The 13116-nt window shown below is 42.7% G+C and overlaps 1 protein-coding gene across 1 annotated transcript; it reads left to right on the plus strand.

The window, feature by feature from the left end:
• The first annotated feature begins 333 nt into the window (after nucleotides 1–333).
• Nucleotides 334–12535, plus strand: LOC126598689 (triose phosphate/phosphate translocator, non-green plastid, chloroplastic-like). The gene is made up of 9 exons (XM_050265047.1): nucleotides 334–889; nucleotides 1299–1421; nucleotides 1511–1663; nucleotides 1923–2008; nucleotides 2146–2230; nucleotides 10940–11059; nucleotides 11158–11226; nucleotides 11904–12033; nucleotides 12159–12535. The coding sequence occupies exons 1-9, from the start codon at nucleotides 497–499 to the stop codon at nucleotides 12233–12235; spliced, it is 1236 nt and encodes a 411-aa protein (XP_050121004.1). The 5' UTR covers nucleotides 334–496; the 3' UTR covers nucleotides 12236–12535.
• The last annotated feature ends 581 nt before the right edge of the window (nucleotides 12536–13116 follow it).

Below are 13116 nucleotides of genomic sequence, written 5' to 3' on the forward strand. Positions count from 1 at the left end.
CCCCACCAAAATGTCAATTACACCCCATTATTTTTTCTTAAAGCAAGCCAACAACACCATGAACAAGGAAAAAAAAACCAAATAAAAGAAAGAAAAAACAAAAAAATTCAAAACATTTATAAGCATAAGCCCCTCACCAGTTCACCTACCAAGAAATCTAATTTCCCTAGAAATTAAAAATCTCAATAAATAATTAAAATGAAAATTCAAACAGTCTGCCGCATAGAATATTCGAGTTCGACAATTAAGAACTTCGGATTCGGCATAAATTATTAATATTAATTCAATTTCTAATTTCCATAGAAATTAAAAATCTTAATAAATTATTTCGTAATCCGACATTTTCAGAAGCCTCCATTTTGCATCACACTGCGGTCCAGCTCCTGTATAAACAAACGCCAACCAAAAACCTCGATCCATCGACGGACTCCTCGAGGCCTTCCCTCTTCTCTCTCTCTGCATCTCGCTCTCAGATCTCCATTTCTGAGCTTCGAAAATGCAGAGCGCTGCCTTCACTCTCACGCCCTCTCTTCGCCTTCCGAAGCCTCGGAGGCCGTCAGTGAGCTCCGCCGTGAAACCTAGATTCGATCCGATACGTGTTTCGGCCTCCTCGAAGCCGAGCAATTTCAATGATGCGGTCTCCGCTTCTTTGCCGCGCCGATCCTGGTCTCTCTCTTCGTCTTCCTCTGATTTCAAGCTCAGGCCGTGGACTTCCGTGCCGTTAGTCGATTCCGATGAAGGAACGAAGCGTTTTGAGGTACGCGCCACTGCGGAAACCGCCGGCGAGAGCTCTGAGTCTGGCAGCAGCATATTCAAAACGCTTGAGCTCGGGGCGTTGTTCGGCCTCTGGTACCTCTTCAACATTTGGTTCAATATCTACAACAAGCAGGTAGCTTTTGTGTATTTTGCTTCTGCTTGTTTGATTTCTTGTGTTCTTATTTGCTTAATGTGCTATTGCTGTAGATTTGTTTGATTTTAGTGAAAATGCATTGTTAGAATCCATATTTTTTTGGGTAGATTCTGTTTGGTTTGGCGGAAAGTTTTCTTGAAATCGGAGTTTCATTTTTTGAATAGAAAGTGAAAGAAGATGTAAAAGCTGGATCCATTATTCTTTTAGTGAATAGAAGGAGATTTAGTTTAAGGTGGTAAAAAGGGAATATGTAGCTTTTAGCATGCAATTTATTCCAATTCAACAAAAAATTGAACAAGTCTGAAATATAACGATCGAGATAAGAGTACATTATGTTTGATTACATGCAATTTCGGAGCATTTGCTTAAGGAAACTTCTTCTTTACAGGTCTTGAAGGTGTTCCCATACCCAGTAACTGTCACCGGAATACAATTTGCTGTTGGGACTGTAGTTGTTCTGCTTATGTGGGGTTTGAATCTGTACAAGAAGCCGAAAGTTAGCAGTGCACAGGTACATATTAGTTTGATCAAGTGAGTGTCTGATATATGGGTTATTGATTTTTGGTTACGTGTTTCTGATTTTAAGCAACTTGTCAACAGCTTGCAGCAATTCTTCCACTGGCGATTGTGCACACTTTGGGTAACCTTTTTACTAATATGAGTCTTGGGAAAGTGGCTGTCTCGTTTACCCACACGATCAAAGCTAGTGAACCCTTTTTCTCAGTTATCCTCTCTGCCATGTTCCTCGGGGAGGTAAGGATTTCATAAAGTTTTGCCCCATTAACTGTCTATATGCTCTTTTAAAATTCTTCATTGTGTGTACATTGAGCAGTTTTTAACTTTTTTGTTTAGTGCAAATGCTAAATTAAAAAAATTGTATGAATTGTGATGACTTTGTATCCAAGCATAATCAACCATGAGAATCCAATTGTAGGATTTTATGGCTTCTATTTTTCAATTGATAGGCAATTGGGTTGTCCAATTTATCTTATATGTCTTGATGCTCATATAGATACCTACTCCATGGGTGGTTGCTTCCTTGATACCAATCGTTGGTGGAGTGGGACTTGCATCAATTACTGAGGCCTCATTTAATTGGTAAGAAATTATAGTATACTCAAAATAATGCCAACAAAAGAGAGAGAACCACAACGTCTAGATTTGATTGATGAACCAATAATTTTGCGCATGCATTAATATTTATTTAATATAATTATTGTTTTGTTTGTGAACAGGGCTGGATTTTGGAGTGCTATGGCTTCCAACTTGACAAACCAATCTCGTAACGTGCTTAGCAAAAAGGTCATGGTTAAGAAAGAGGTAATATACATTTCCATATTTTATGTCAGAAGTACTGTTGTGTTGGTTATTGTTGTAGTGGCCGGTCCCAAGCCCGGATAAAGGAGGAGGGGGAGGGCGTCAGGTAGTCGACAGCCGGCACTCCATGATCACGTCGAATCCTTATGAAAATGAATCCAGAACAAAATCGCGCTAAAGCTAGGGCGTCACCCGTAAGTGGCGCGCTGTGTGGCCTGAGCACAGTGATAAGTGAGCAAGGGTCGCTGTATCTCCATCGGCACCCGGATGCAGTGTTAAATGAGCAAGGGGGCCATAGAAACTTCTTTTCGAACGACTCCACTCAAAGTTGTTTGGGAGCATATGCTCCTATCAACTTTACCCGGGACACACAAAAGAAGTACTTTGATCCTATTAGACGGGGGAGGGTGAAGAAGCTAGGACAGAAGGGTAGAGTTCAAGAGAGCAAAATGCGTTTAGGAACGTGGAATATAGGAACCTTAACGGGAAAATCTATGGAAGTAGTGGAAGTTATGGTGAGGAGAAGGATAAATATTATGTGCCTACAAGAAACTAAGTGGGTTGGTAGTAAGGCAAAGGATCTAGAAAACTCAGGGTTTAAACTTTGGTATTCGGGCACAAATAGAACGAGAAACGGTGTTGGCATCATCGTGGACAAGACCTTGGTACAAGATGTTGTAGATGTCAAGAGGGTAGGAGATAGAATCATGGCAATCAAGATTATAATAGGACAAGAACTTATCAATGTGATTAGTGCGTACGCACCTCAAGTAGGGTTGGATACGAGTTCGAAGGAGAAATTTTGGGAAGATCTTGGAGACTTGGTGCAAGGAATTGCTCAGACGGAGAAGTTATTTATAGGAGGAGATTTAAATGGACACGTGGGCAGGGAGACAGGCAACTATGGAGGTTTTCATGGTGGCCATGGTTTTGGGGAGAGAAACGAGGATGGGGAAGCTATCTTGGATTTTGCAATGGCATATGATCTTTTCTTAGCCAACACCTTCTTTAAGAAGAGAGAAGAACATGTGATCACCTACAAGAGTGGGTCGTCAAAAACACAAATAGATTTTCTTCTAATGAGGAAAGGGGATCGTATAACTTGTAAGGATTGCAAAGTTATACCAGGAGAGAGCGTGGCTAATCAACATCGCTTGTTGGTGATGGATGTACATATCAAAAGAGTAAGACAAAAGAACAAGACTTGGAAGTGCCCAAGAACTAGATGGTGGAATCTAAAAGAAGAAAAACAAGCCATTTTCAAAGAGAAGGTAATCACCCAATGTGTGTGGGATAGAGAGGGGGAAGCTAGCCAAATGTGGGATTCCATGGCTAGTTGTATCCGAAAAGTAGCAAAAGAGGTATTAGGAGAGTCCAAGGGCTTTGCCCCACACCAAAAGGAATCTTGGTGGTGGAATGAGGAGGTACAAACAAAGGTGAAGGCTAAGAAGGAATGTTGTAAAGCCTTATACAAGGAGAGGACCGATGAAAATGGTGAAAGGTATAGAAAAGCGAAGCAAGAGGCGAAGAAAGCTGTCAGAGAAGCTAAGTTAGCGGCTTACGACGATATGTATAAACGACTAGATACCAAAGAAGGAGAGTTGGATATCTATAAACTAGCTAGAGCAAGGGAAAAGAAGACAAGGGACCTAAACCAAGTGAGGTGCATCAAGGATGAGGATGGAAAGGTTCTTGCTACAGAGAACGCGGTTAAAGACAGATGGAGAGGTTATTTTCATAATCTTTTCAATGAAGGACATGAAAGGAGTGCTTCTTTAGGAGAGTTGAGTAACTCAGAAGAGTGTAGAAACTACTCCTTTTATCGTCGAATCCGGAAGGAAGAAGTGGTTGTAGCTTTGAAGAAGATGAAGCATAGAAAAGCAATAGGCCCAGACGATATACCAATCGAAGTGTGGAAAGTTTTAGGAGAGACAGGTATAACATGGCTCACTGACCTTTTCAATAGGATTTTGAAAACAAAGAAGATGCCAAATGAGTGGCGAACGAGCACTTTGGTGCCTATCTACAAGAATAAGGGCGACGTACAAAATTGCATGAACTATAGGGGTATTAAGCTAATGAGTCATACAATGAAGCTCTGGGAGAGAGTCATTGAGCATAGATTGAGGCAAGAGACACGGGTTTCGGACAACCAATTCGGGTTCATGCCAGGGCGCTCAACCATGGAGGCAATCTATCTCTTACGAAGATTGATGGAAAGATATAGAGATGGGAAAAAGGATTTACACATGGTCTTTATAGATTTGGAAAAAGCGTATGATAGGGTCCCAAGAGACATTCTTTGGAGGATTTTAGAGAAGAAAGGAGTACGAGTAGCATATATCCAAGCTATAAAGGATATGTATGAAGGAGCAAAGACTGCCGTAAGAACTCATGAAGGACAAACCGAAAGCTTTCCCATAACTGTAGGATTACATCAAGGCTCATCCTTAAGTCCTTACCTTTTTGCGTTGGTAATGGATGAGTTAACAGGACATATTCAAGATGATATTCCTTGGTGTATGCTTTTCGCAGACGATATAGTGTTGATAGATGAAACTCAGGAAGGGGTAAATGCAAAGCTTAACCTTTGGAGAGAAGTGTTGGAATCTAAAGGTCTGCGCCTAAGCCGATCAAAGACAGAATATATGGAGTGCAAGTTCAGTGCAAATGGAGGCCAAAACGAGTTAGGGGTGAGGATCGGAGATCAAGAAATACCAAAGAGCGACCGTTTTCGTTACCTAGGATCTATCTTGCAAAAGAACGGAGAATTAGATGGAGATCTCAACCATAGAATACAAGCTGGATGGATGAAGTGGAAGAGTGCATCCGGCGTGTTGTGTGACCGCCGTATGCCACTGAAGCTCAAGGGAAAATTTTATAGGACGGCAATAAGGCCGGCGATGCTGTATGGCACAGAATGTTGGGCGGTGAAACATCAACACGTACACAAAATGGGTGTAGTAGAGATGAGGATGCTTCGTTGGATGTGTGGGCACACGAGAAAGGATAAGATTAGGAATGAGGATATCCGGGGTAAAGTAGGAGTAGCCGAAATTGAAGGAAAGATGAGAGAAAATCGGTTACGGTGGTTTGGACATGTGCAAAGAAGGCCTACTGATGCTCCGATTAGAAGATGCGACTATGGGACAGAGGTTCAGGGCCGAAGGGGTAGAGGAAGACCTAGGAAAACTTTGGAAGAGACTCTAAGAAAAGACTTAGAGTACTTGGATCTAACGAAGGACATGACACAGGATCGAGCACAATGGCGTTCTAAGATTCATATAGCCGATCCCACTCAGTGACTTGGATTTTCCAAGTCTCCAACCAAGAAGTTTTCCTCACTCGGGAAATTAAGGGAACACTACCCCAACCTACATGCTCCACTCAGAAAGCTTCAACATACAAGCTTCAACAAAAGAAAATTCAAAGAACTTAGCGAAGAAGGCTTTGGTGTATTTAACACAATACGTTGAAATGAAGGAAAGCTTATTTATTGATATCCCCGATAAGCTACAAATATGTACATATACATGAGTCAAAATAAACACACAAGAGGGAGCCTTCACAAAGGTTGCTTAGGAGAAGTCTCAGCAGTCGGTAGAGCCCCAGAAAGAGAAGGCACCGGAGGGGGATCATTTGGAGCCTCAGTACTGGACAGAACCCTAGAAGGAGGAGGCATCAGAAGTTGATCATTTGGAGCTTCATTACGCGGTACAGCCCCAGAAGACGAAGGCAATAAATGCCTTTGGAACAAACCCACAAATCTCTGATGATCAAGTAAAACCTGACCATCAGTTTCCTTCATCTGGTCAAGCTTCCTCTTCATGTTTGTAGCATAGTCATGTGCGAGCCGGTGCAACTGTTTATTCTCATGCTTGAGCCCTCTAATCTCCTGTTTGAGACTCATCACTTCAGCCGCCAATGATTCAACTTGGCGGGTTCGAGCAAATAGGCGTTGGGCCATATTAGACACAGAACCTGCACACTGAACACTGAGAGCCAGCGAATCTTTAACAGCTAACTCATCAGACCGTTTGGAAAGTAGTCTGTTATCTTTGGGAGTGAGAAGGTTCCTGGCCACCACCGCAGCGGTCATATCATTCTTCATCACGGAATCCCCAACGGTAAGAGGACCAGTTGGGGAGACGAAGGATGGGCGCCATATGTTGTCTGGAGAAGGCGGGGCTGCCTCTTCAACAAGGTTCAAGTCAAAACGACGGTCGGAGGGGCCAGACATTTTCAAAGGTGTTGAAGAGAGAAGAGGTCGGACAAATCAAGATCTTAGAAGTGCAAGAATGAAGCTTCTACTGGTGGAGATTCAAGTGTGCTTTGGAACTTAATGCCAGCCTCTATAAAAATCTGCACTCGACGGAGCTTCAGAAATCAAAGAGGCGCCTGCTCAGAAATCGAAGAGGCGTTTGCTTTCTCAAAAGTTGGGCTGCTTAGAGATCACAAGGGTTGATCTCAGAAATCGAAGAGCCGTTTGCTTTCTCAAAAGTTGGACTGCTCAAAGACCACGAAGGCCGATCTCAGAAATTGAAGAGGCGCTCGCTTTCTCAAAAGCTGGGCTCCCTAGAGACCACGAGGGCCGATCTCAGAAATCGAAGAGGCACCTACTTTTCCAGCCTTGTCAGCACCTGTCACACACACACTCAGCTTTGCGGAAATTATGGGCATTCTGTCAAAGACTTCTAGGGAAGTAGAAAACACATGAATCTTACTGTTCAATCACCCACTTCCCACACGCAACAATAGCTTATGGGTACCACAGATAACTTTGCCAAAGTTCTCTGCCAAAGTTGAGCACGTGAAGCTTGCAGCTCCCACTACATCGCTCTGACCAAGAAGGGTAAAAGAATAGCAAAGAAACAGCACTAACAAAGTTTAGACCCATAAATTTTGAAGGTCTAGCTACCATATTATTACCCACAAGGGTAAAGGAACAGTACCACTGCTGGATAATTGGAAAGTCCATGTATGTCAACCTCTGTGCTTCGTGGCAAGGTAGACTAGCAAACATGCCCAACCTTTACTCACATTCGAGAAAACACTCCCAATATGATTGCTTGCTCCAAAATCGAAGAGGCACCGTCCTCCGAATCTAAAGAGCCAGACTCCCAACATGACTACTTTCTTAAAAACCGAAGAGAGGGTAAAGGAACAGTACCATTGCTGGATAATTGGAAAGTCCCTGTGTGTCAACCTCTGTGCTTCGTGGCAAGGTAGACTAGCAAACATGCTCAACCTTTACTCACATTCGAGAAAACACTCCCAACAAGATTGCTTGCTCCAAAATCGAAGAGGCACCGCCCTCCGAATCTCGAGAGCCACTCTCCCAACATGATTACTTTCTCAAAAATCGAAGAGACACTGCGCCCCGAATCTCGAGAGCCAGACCCCCAGCATGATTGCTTTCTCAAAAATCGGTGAGGCACCGTTCTCCGAATCAATCGAAGAGGCGCTCGCTTTCTCAAAAGCTGGGCTGCTCAGAGACCACGAGGGCCGATCTCAGAAATCGAAGAGGCACCTACTTTTCTAGCCTTGTCAGCACCTGTCACACGCACACTCAGCTTTGCAGAAATTATGGGCATTCTGTCGAAGACTTCTGGTGAAGTAGAAAGCACATAAATCTTACTGTTCAATCACCCACTTCCCACACGCAACAATAACTCATGGGTACCACAGATCACTTTGCCAAAGTTCTCTGCCAAAGTTGAGCACGTGAAGCTTGCAGCTCCCACTACATCGCTCTGACCAAGAAAGGTAAAAGAATAGCAAAGAAACAGCACTAACAAAGTTTAGACACATAAATTTTGAAGGTCTAGCTACCATATTATTACCCACAAGGGTAAAGGAACAGTACCACTGCTGGATAATTGGAAAGTCCCTGTGTGTCAACCTCTGTGCTTCGTGGCAAGGTAGACTAGCAAACATGCCCAACCTTCACTCACATTCGAGAAAACAGTTCCAACAAGATTGCTTGCTCCAAAATCGAAGAGGCACCGTCCTCCGAATCTCGAGAGCCAGACTCCCAACATGATTACTTTCTCAAAATCGAAGAGAGGGTAAAGGAACAGTACCATTGCTGGATAATTGGAAAGTCCCTGTGTGTCAACCTTTGTGCTTCGTGGCAAGGTAGACTAGCAAACATGTCCAACCTTTACTCACATTCGAGACAACACTCCCAACAAGATTGCTTGCTCCAAAATCGAAGAGGCACCGCCCTCCGAATCTCGAGAGCCAGACTCCCAACATGATTACTTCCTCAAAAATCGAAGAGACACTGCTCTCCGAATCTCGAGAGTCAGACCCCCAGCATGATTGCTTTCTCAAAAATCGAAGAGGCATCGTTCTCCGAATCTCGAGAGCCAGATACCACAGACCACTTTTTCAAAGTGCTCTGACAGAGTTAAAACATGTGAAACTGGCAGCTCCCACTACCGTGCTATGACCAAGCAGGGTAAAGGAATAGCATTACTACTTGTTGTTAGGGAGACTCCTATATATGTCGACCTCCATCCCCAACGGACAGGCAGACCTGCAAAAATGCTCAACCCTTCATCATATCTGAGAGGGCACTCCCAACAAAGCCTTTCGAAATATTCAGCTTTCTTTCCCCCCGATAACACCTCTGCAAACAAGCTATACTAGAGCAAGAATATCTCATATCATCAGGGTTAAAAGCAAGAGTATCCCATATCATGCTTTTTCCCTGTTTTTTCTTTTGGCCTTGTTTTTACCTGCAAGACAAGGAGAAAGAGAGCAATCAGTCAGCACTTGGAATCAAGCTTCCAGCCAGGAACTGACTGCCTGGAACCCCTTACCTGATTACTTACCTGGCATTGCTCTCGAGTACTCATCTTCATCATCTTATGTTTCCAGGGAAGATTCCGCATCTGCTTGAGGAACAGATAGGGCAAGTGCGAAGGATACAAGGAAGCATGTGGAGACAAGCGTAACAGCACACGTGCCGATACATCCATTACTCTGTCAAAAGCAAAAGTATCCCATATCACCAGGGTGGAACGTACTCTAGATTTGATGGACTTGTTTTGACCCTCAAATTCTTCAGTCGGCCTTATACTCTGGAGGAAACCAGAAAACCCTCCAGATCAGTTCAAGAATAAGCCTGTGGAAAGTTACTTCTTCAAAAGCAAAAGTATCTCATATCATCTCTTCTCATTTTTCTTCTCTTTATCCTTCATGCTGCTGCAAGATGGGGAGAAGGTGAACAATCAGTCGGAGCTCTGATTGCTTACCTTGTCTGTCACCTCTTTCAGCAGACCCCCTAGCTCGGCGATTTGGGGGACTCCTACTACATGGTTTGTATCGCGCTTGACCAAGCCTGAAACTACAAGTAAGCTTCAAGTGAAATTGATACATTACCTTGTGCATCTCCACCAGTTAAAGATACCACCCCTGGATGGAGGAAGAGTACTTCCAGAGAAGATGCCACATCTACCTATGAGACAGATAAGGCAAGTCAAGACGACACCACACTCCGATACTTAGAAGTTTCGTGATTACGAGATCATTCTCCCACAATATTTCCTAATGTCATTTGTACTAAATCATTCACTCGTACTCACTAAAGGAGAGCTTGAACCTATGTACTTGTGTAAACCCTTCACAATTAATGAGAACTCTTCTATTCCGTGGACGTAGCCAATCTGGGTGAACCACGTACATCTTGTGTTTGCTTTCCTATCTCTATCCATTTATATACTTATCCACACTAATGACCGGAGCAATCTAGCGAAGATCACAAAAAGCGACCGTTTTCGTTACCTAGGATCTATCTTGCAAGAGAACGGAGAATTAGATGGAGATCTCAACCATAGAATACGAGCTGGACGGAAAGAGTGCATCCGGCGTGTTGTGTGACCGTCGTAGGCCACTGAAGCTCAAGGGAAAATTTTATAGGACGGCAATAAGGCCAGCGATGTTGTATGGCAGAGAATGTTGGGTGGTGAAGCATCAACACGTACACAAAATGGGTGTAGCGGAGATGAGGATGCTTCGTGGGATGTGTGGGCACACGAGAAAGGATAAGATTGGGAATGAGGATATCCGAGGTAAAGTAGGAGTAGCCGAAATTGTAGGAAATATGAGAGAAAATCGGCTCTGGTGATTTGGACATGCGCAAAGAAGGCCGACTGACGCTCCGGTTCGAAGATGTGACTACGGGACAGAGGTTCAGGGTCGAAGGGGTAGAGGAAGACCTAGGAAAACTTTGGAAGAGACTCTAAGAAAAGACTTAGAGTACTTGGATCTAACGGAGGACATGACACAAAACCGAGCGCAATGGCGTTCTAGGATTCATATAGCCGACCCCACTTAGTGGGAAAAGGCTTTGTTGTTGTTGTTGTTGTTGTTTGGTAGTGATGTGGTAATTTATGATTGGTAAGAAAATGGACTGAAAAGAAATGTTCTCCTGGTCACCTAGCGACCAAGGAATGCATGGTTTCTCACCCTTGGATTTGATATCAAGGGTGAAGACTAAATGGATATGCTTTTAATGTTTTAATCCCATTTCTTGATATCAAATCTTAGGGTGGCTGACCATGAATCCTTGGTCACTTGAGAACTGGACTCATTGACTGAATGGATTCACATGTCTGCCTTGCATTCTTCTTTTATTTCTTTACTTCTTTTGTGTTTCTTATTTGTCTTCAATTGGCATCGTAACCATCAGTTTGTTTTGAGCAGGCAAATATGGACAACATTACACTCTTCTCAATTATAACAGTCATGTCCTTTTTCTTGTTAACTCCTGTGGCTATCTTCATGGAAGGGGTGAAATTTACGCCAACTGTTATGCAATCCGCTGTGAGTATCTTTTTATGAGCTAAAGCTTGCATTGCAACAGAGTTGTTGTAGATTATACTCAAAACTAATTAGCTCTCTCTCTCTCTCTCCAATTACAGGGTCTGAATGTAAAACAAGTATATATTAGGTCTCTCATTGCTGCACTCTGCTTCCATGCGTATCAGCAGGTTAGACTTTTTTCTAGTTCTGTGGTTTAATATCCTTTTCGTTTATTTATCAGTTTTCCTGGGCTTCTCATGAGCTTTTGTTTATAGCATTGAGTTCATTGTTGATGTTCAGCATACTTGTAGTAAAGTACTGAAAAAGTATTTTTAGGTAACAGAAAGTCACTAATCCATGATGTTTCTGAGCAACCATTCTAGTAATTTTTCTAATTGGTCACTTTATTCAATATCGCTTAACAGCATGTGCACTGTGCATTTCTTTTCAATCTCTTGTCAAGTCAAATTGACCCAAAATTTCTTCGTAACTGCTTACCTTTTATGCGTTCTTCAAGGATTGTTTATGAACTATCTTGAAATACTGTCAGAAATGTGCTCGTGCTGACTTCAAATTTTGATTCCTTTTGGGGCTGCTAAAATTGGGAATGGGATGGGGTTGAGGAGCCACCCTTAGCATAAGAACTTAGATATTTTGTACTCTGGATTAGAATAGAGTAAAAATATGAAATCAGATCGAAAAAATTCTGGGTGCAAAAAATGCAAGGGATAGTTATAAGTGTATTAACTGTATTTGAAAGCTTCCTGTTTGATGCTCGATTTTCATAAACATTGATGCTTTCGTCTTGTCATCAGCATTGTACTCTCATGTAAGTTGCTGACAATTGGTGAGGTGAACAATGCAGGTTTCATACATGATATTGCAGAGGGTATCACCTGTTACCCATTCTGTGGGTAATTGCGTGAAGCGTGTGGTGGTTATCGTGAGCTCGGTTCTCTTCTTCAAGACACCCGTTTCAGCTGTTAACTCTTTTGGTAAAATGCTTGCTTGGTTTTCGTTAGGATTTAAATATTGGTGTTGCATCTTGGATATCGAGTTTAATTACGGGCTAAGTTTTTCTTGGTACATAAGTGTATAATCTTGTTTCAATGTAATGCAGGCACTGGATTGGCGCTTGCTGGAGTTTTCCTGTATTCAAGGGTGAAGCGTATTAAAGCAAAGCCGAAGAGCGCTTAAAGTAGTGCGATGAGATTTTGCTCTTTGATGATGGAGTTAGATGAAAATTTCCAATTTAATTGTAGGTCAGGCAGGAACCTAATTAGTGGTTTGGCCCTTAATATTTTCATGTTGGTTTCTTCTTGTATTTTGTTTTTGTTTAAGAATTTCATATTTTCTGGACCGCGTGATGTGACGAGAAGTATCCTATCCTCGGCTGTCTTCTGGTTTCAAGTTGTAATTGAATTTTTCCAGGGGTTCACGATTTGAGTGTAGAACGTAATCAACAACAATAATAACAACAAAGTCATTTCTCACTAAGTGAGGTCGGCTATATGAATCCTAGAACGCCATTGCGTTTGGTTTTGTGTCATGTCCTCCGTTAGATCCAAGTACTCTAAGTCTTTTCTTAGGGTCTCTTCCAAAGTTTTTCTAGGTTTTCCTCTACCCCTTCGGCCCTGAACTTCTATCCCGTAGTCACATCTTCGAACCGGAGCGTCAGTAGACCTTCTTTGCACATGTCCAAACCACAGTAACCGATTTTCTCTCATCTTTCCTTCAATTTTGGCTACTCCTACTTTACCTCGGATATCCTCATTCTTAATCTTATCCTTTCTCGTGTGCCCACACATCTAACGAAGCATCCTCATCTTCGCTACACCCATTTTGTGTACGTGTTAATGCTTCACCGCCCAACATTCTGTGCCATACAGCATCGCCGGCCTTATTGCCGTCCTATAAAATTTTCTCTTGAGCTTCAGTGGCATACGGCGGTCACACAACACGCCGGATGCACTCTTCCACTTCATCCATCCAGCTTGTATTCTATGGTTGAGATCTCCATCTAATTTTGCGTTCTTTTGCAAGATAGATCCTAGGTAGCGAAAATGGTCGCTCTTTGG

This window comes from Malus sylvestris, chromosome 14, assembly GCF_916048215.2.
Source record: "Malus sylvestris chromosome 14, drMalSylv7.2, whole genome shotgun sequence".
NCBI lineage: Eukaryota > Viridiplantae > Streptophyta > Magnoliopsida > Rosales > Rosaceae > Malus > Malus sylvestris.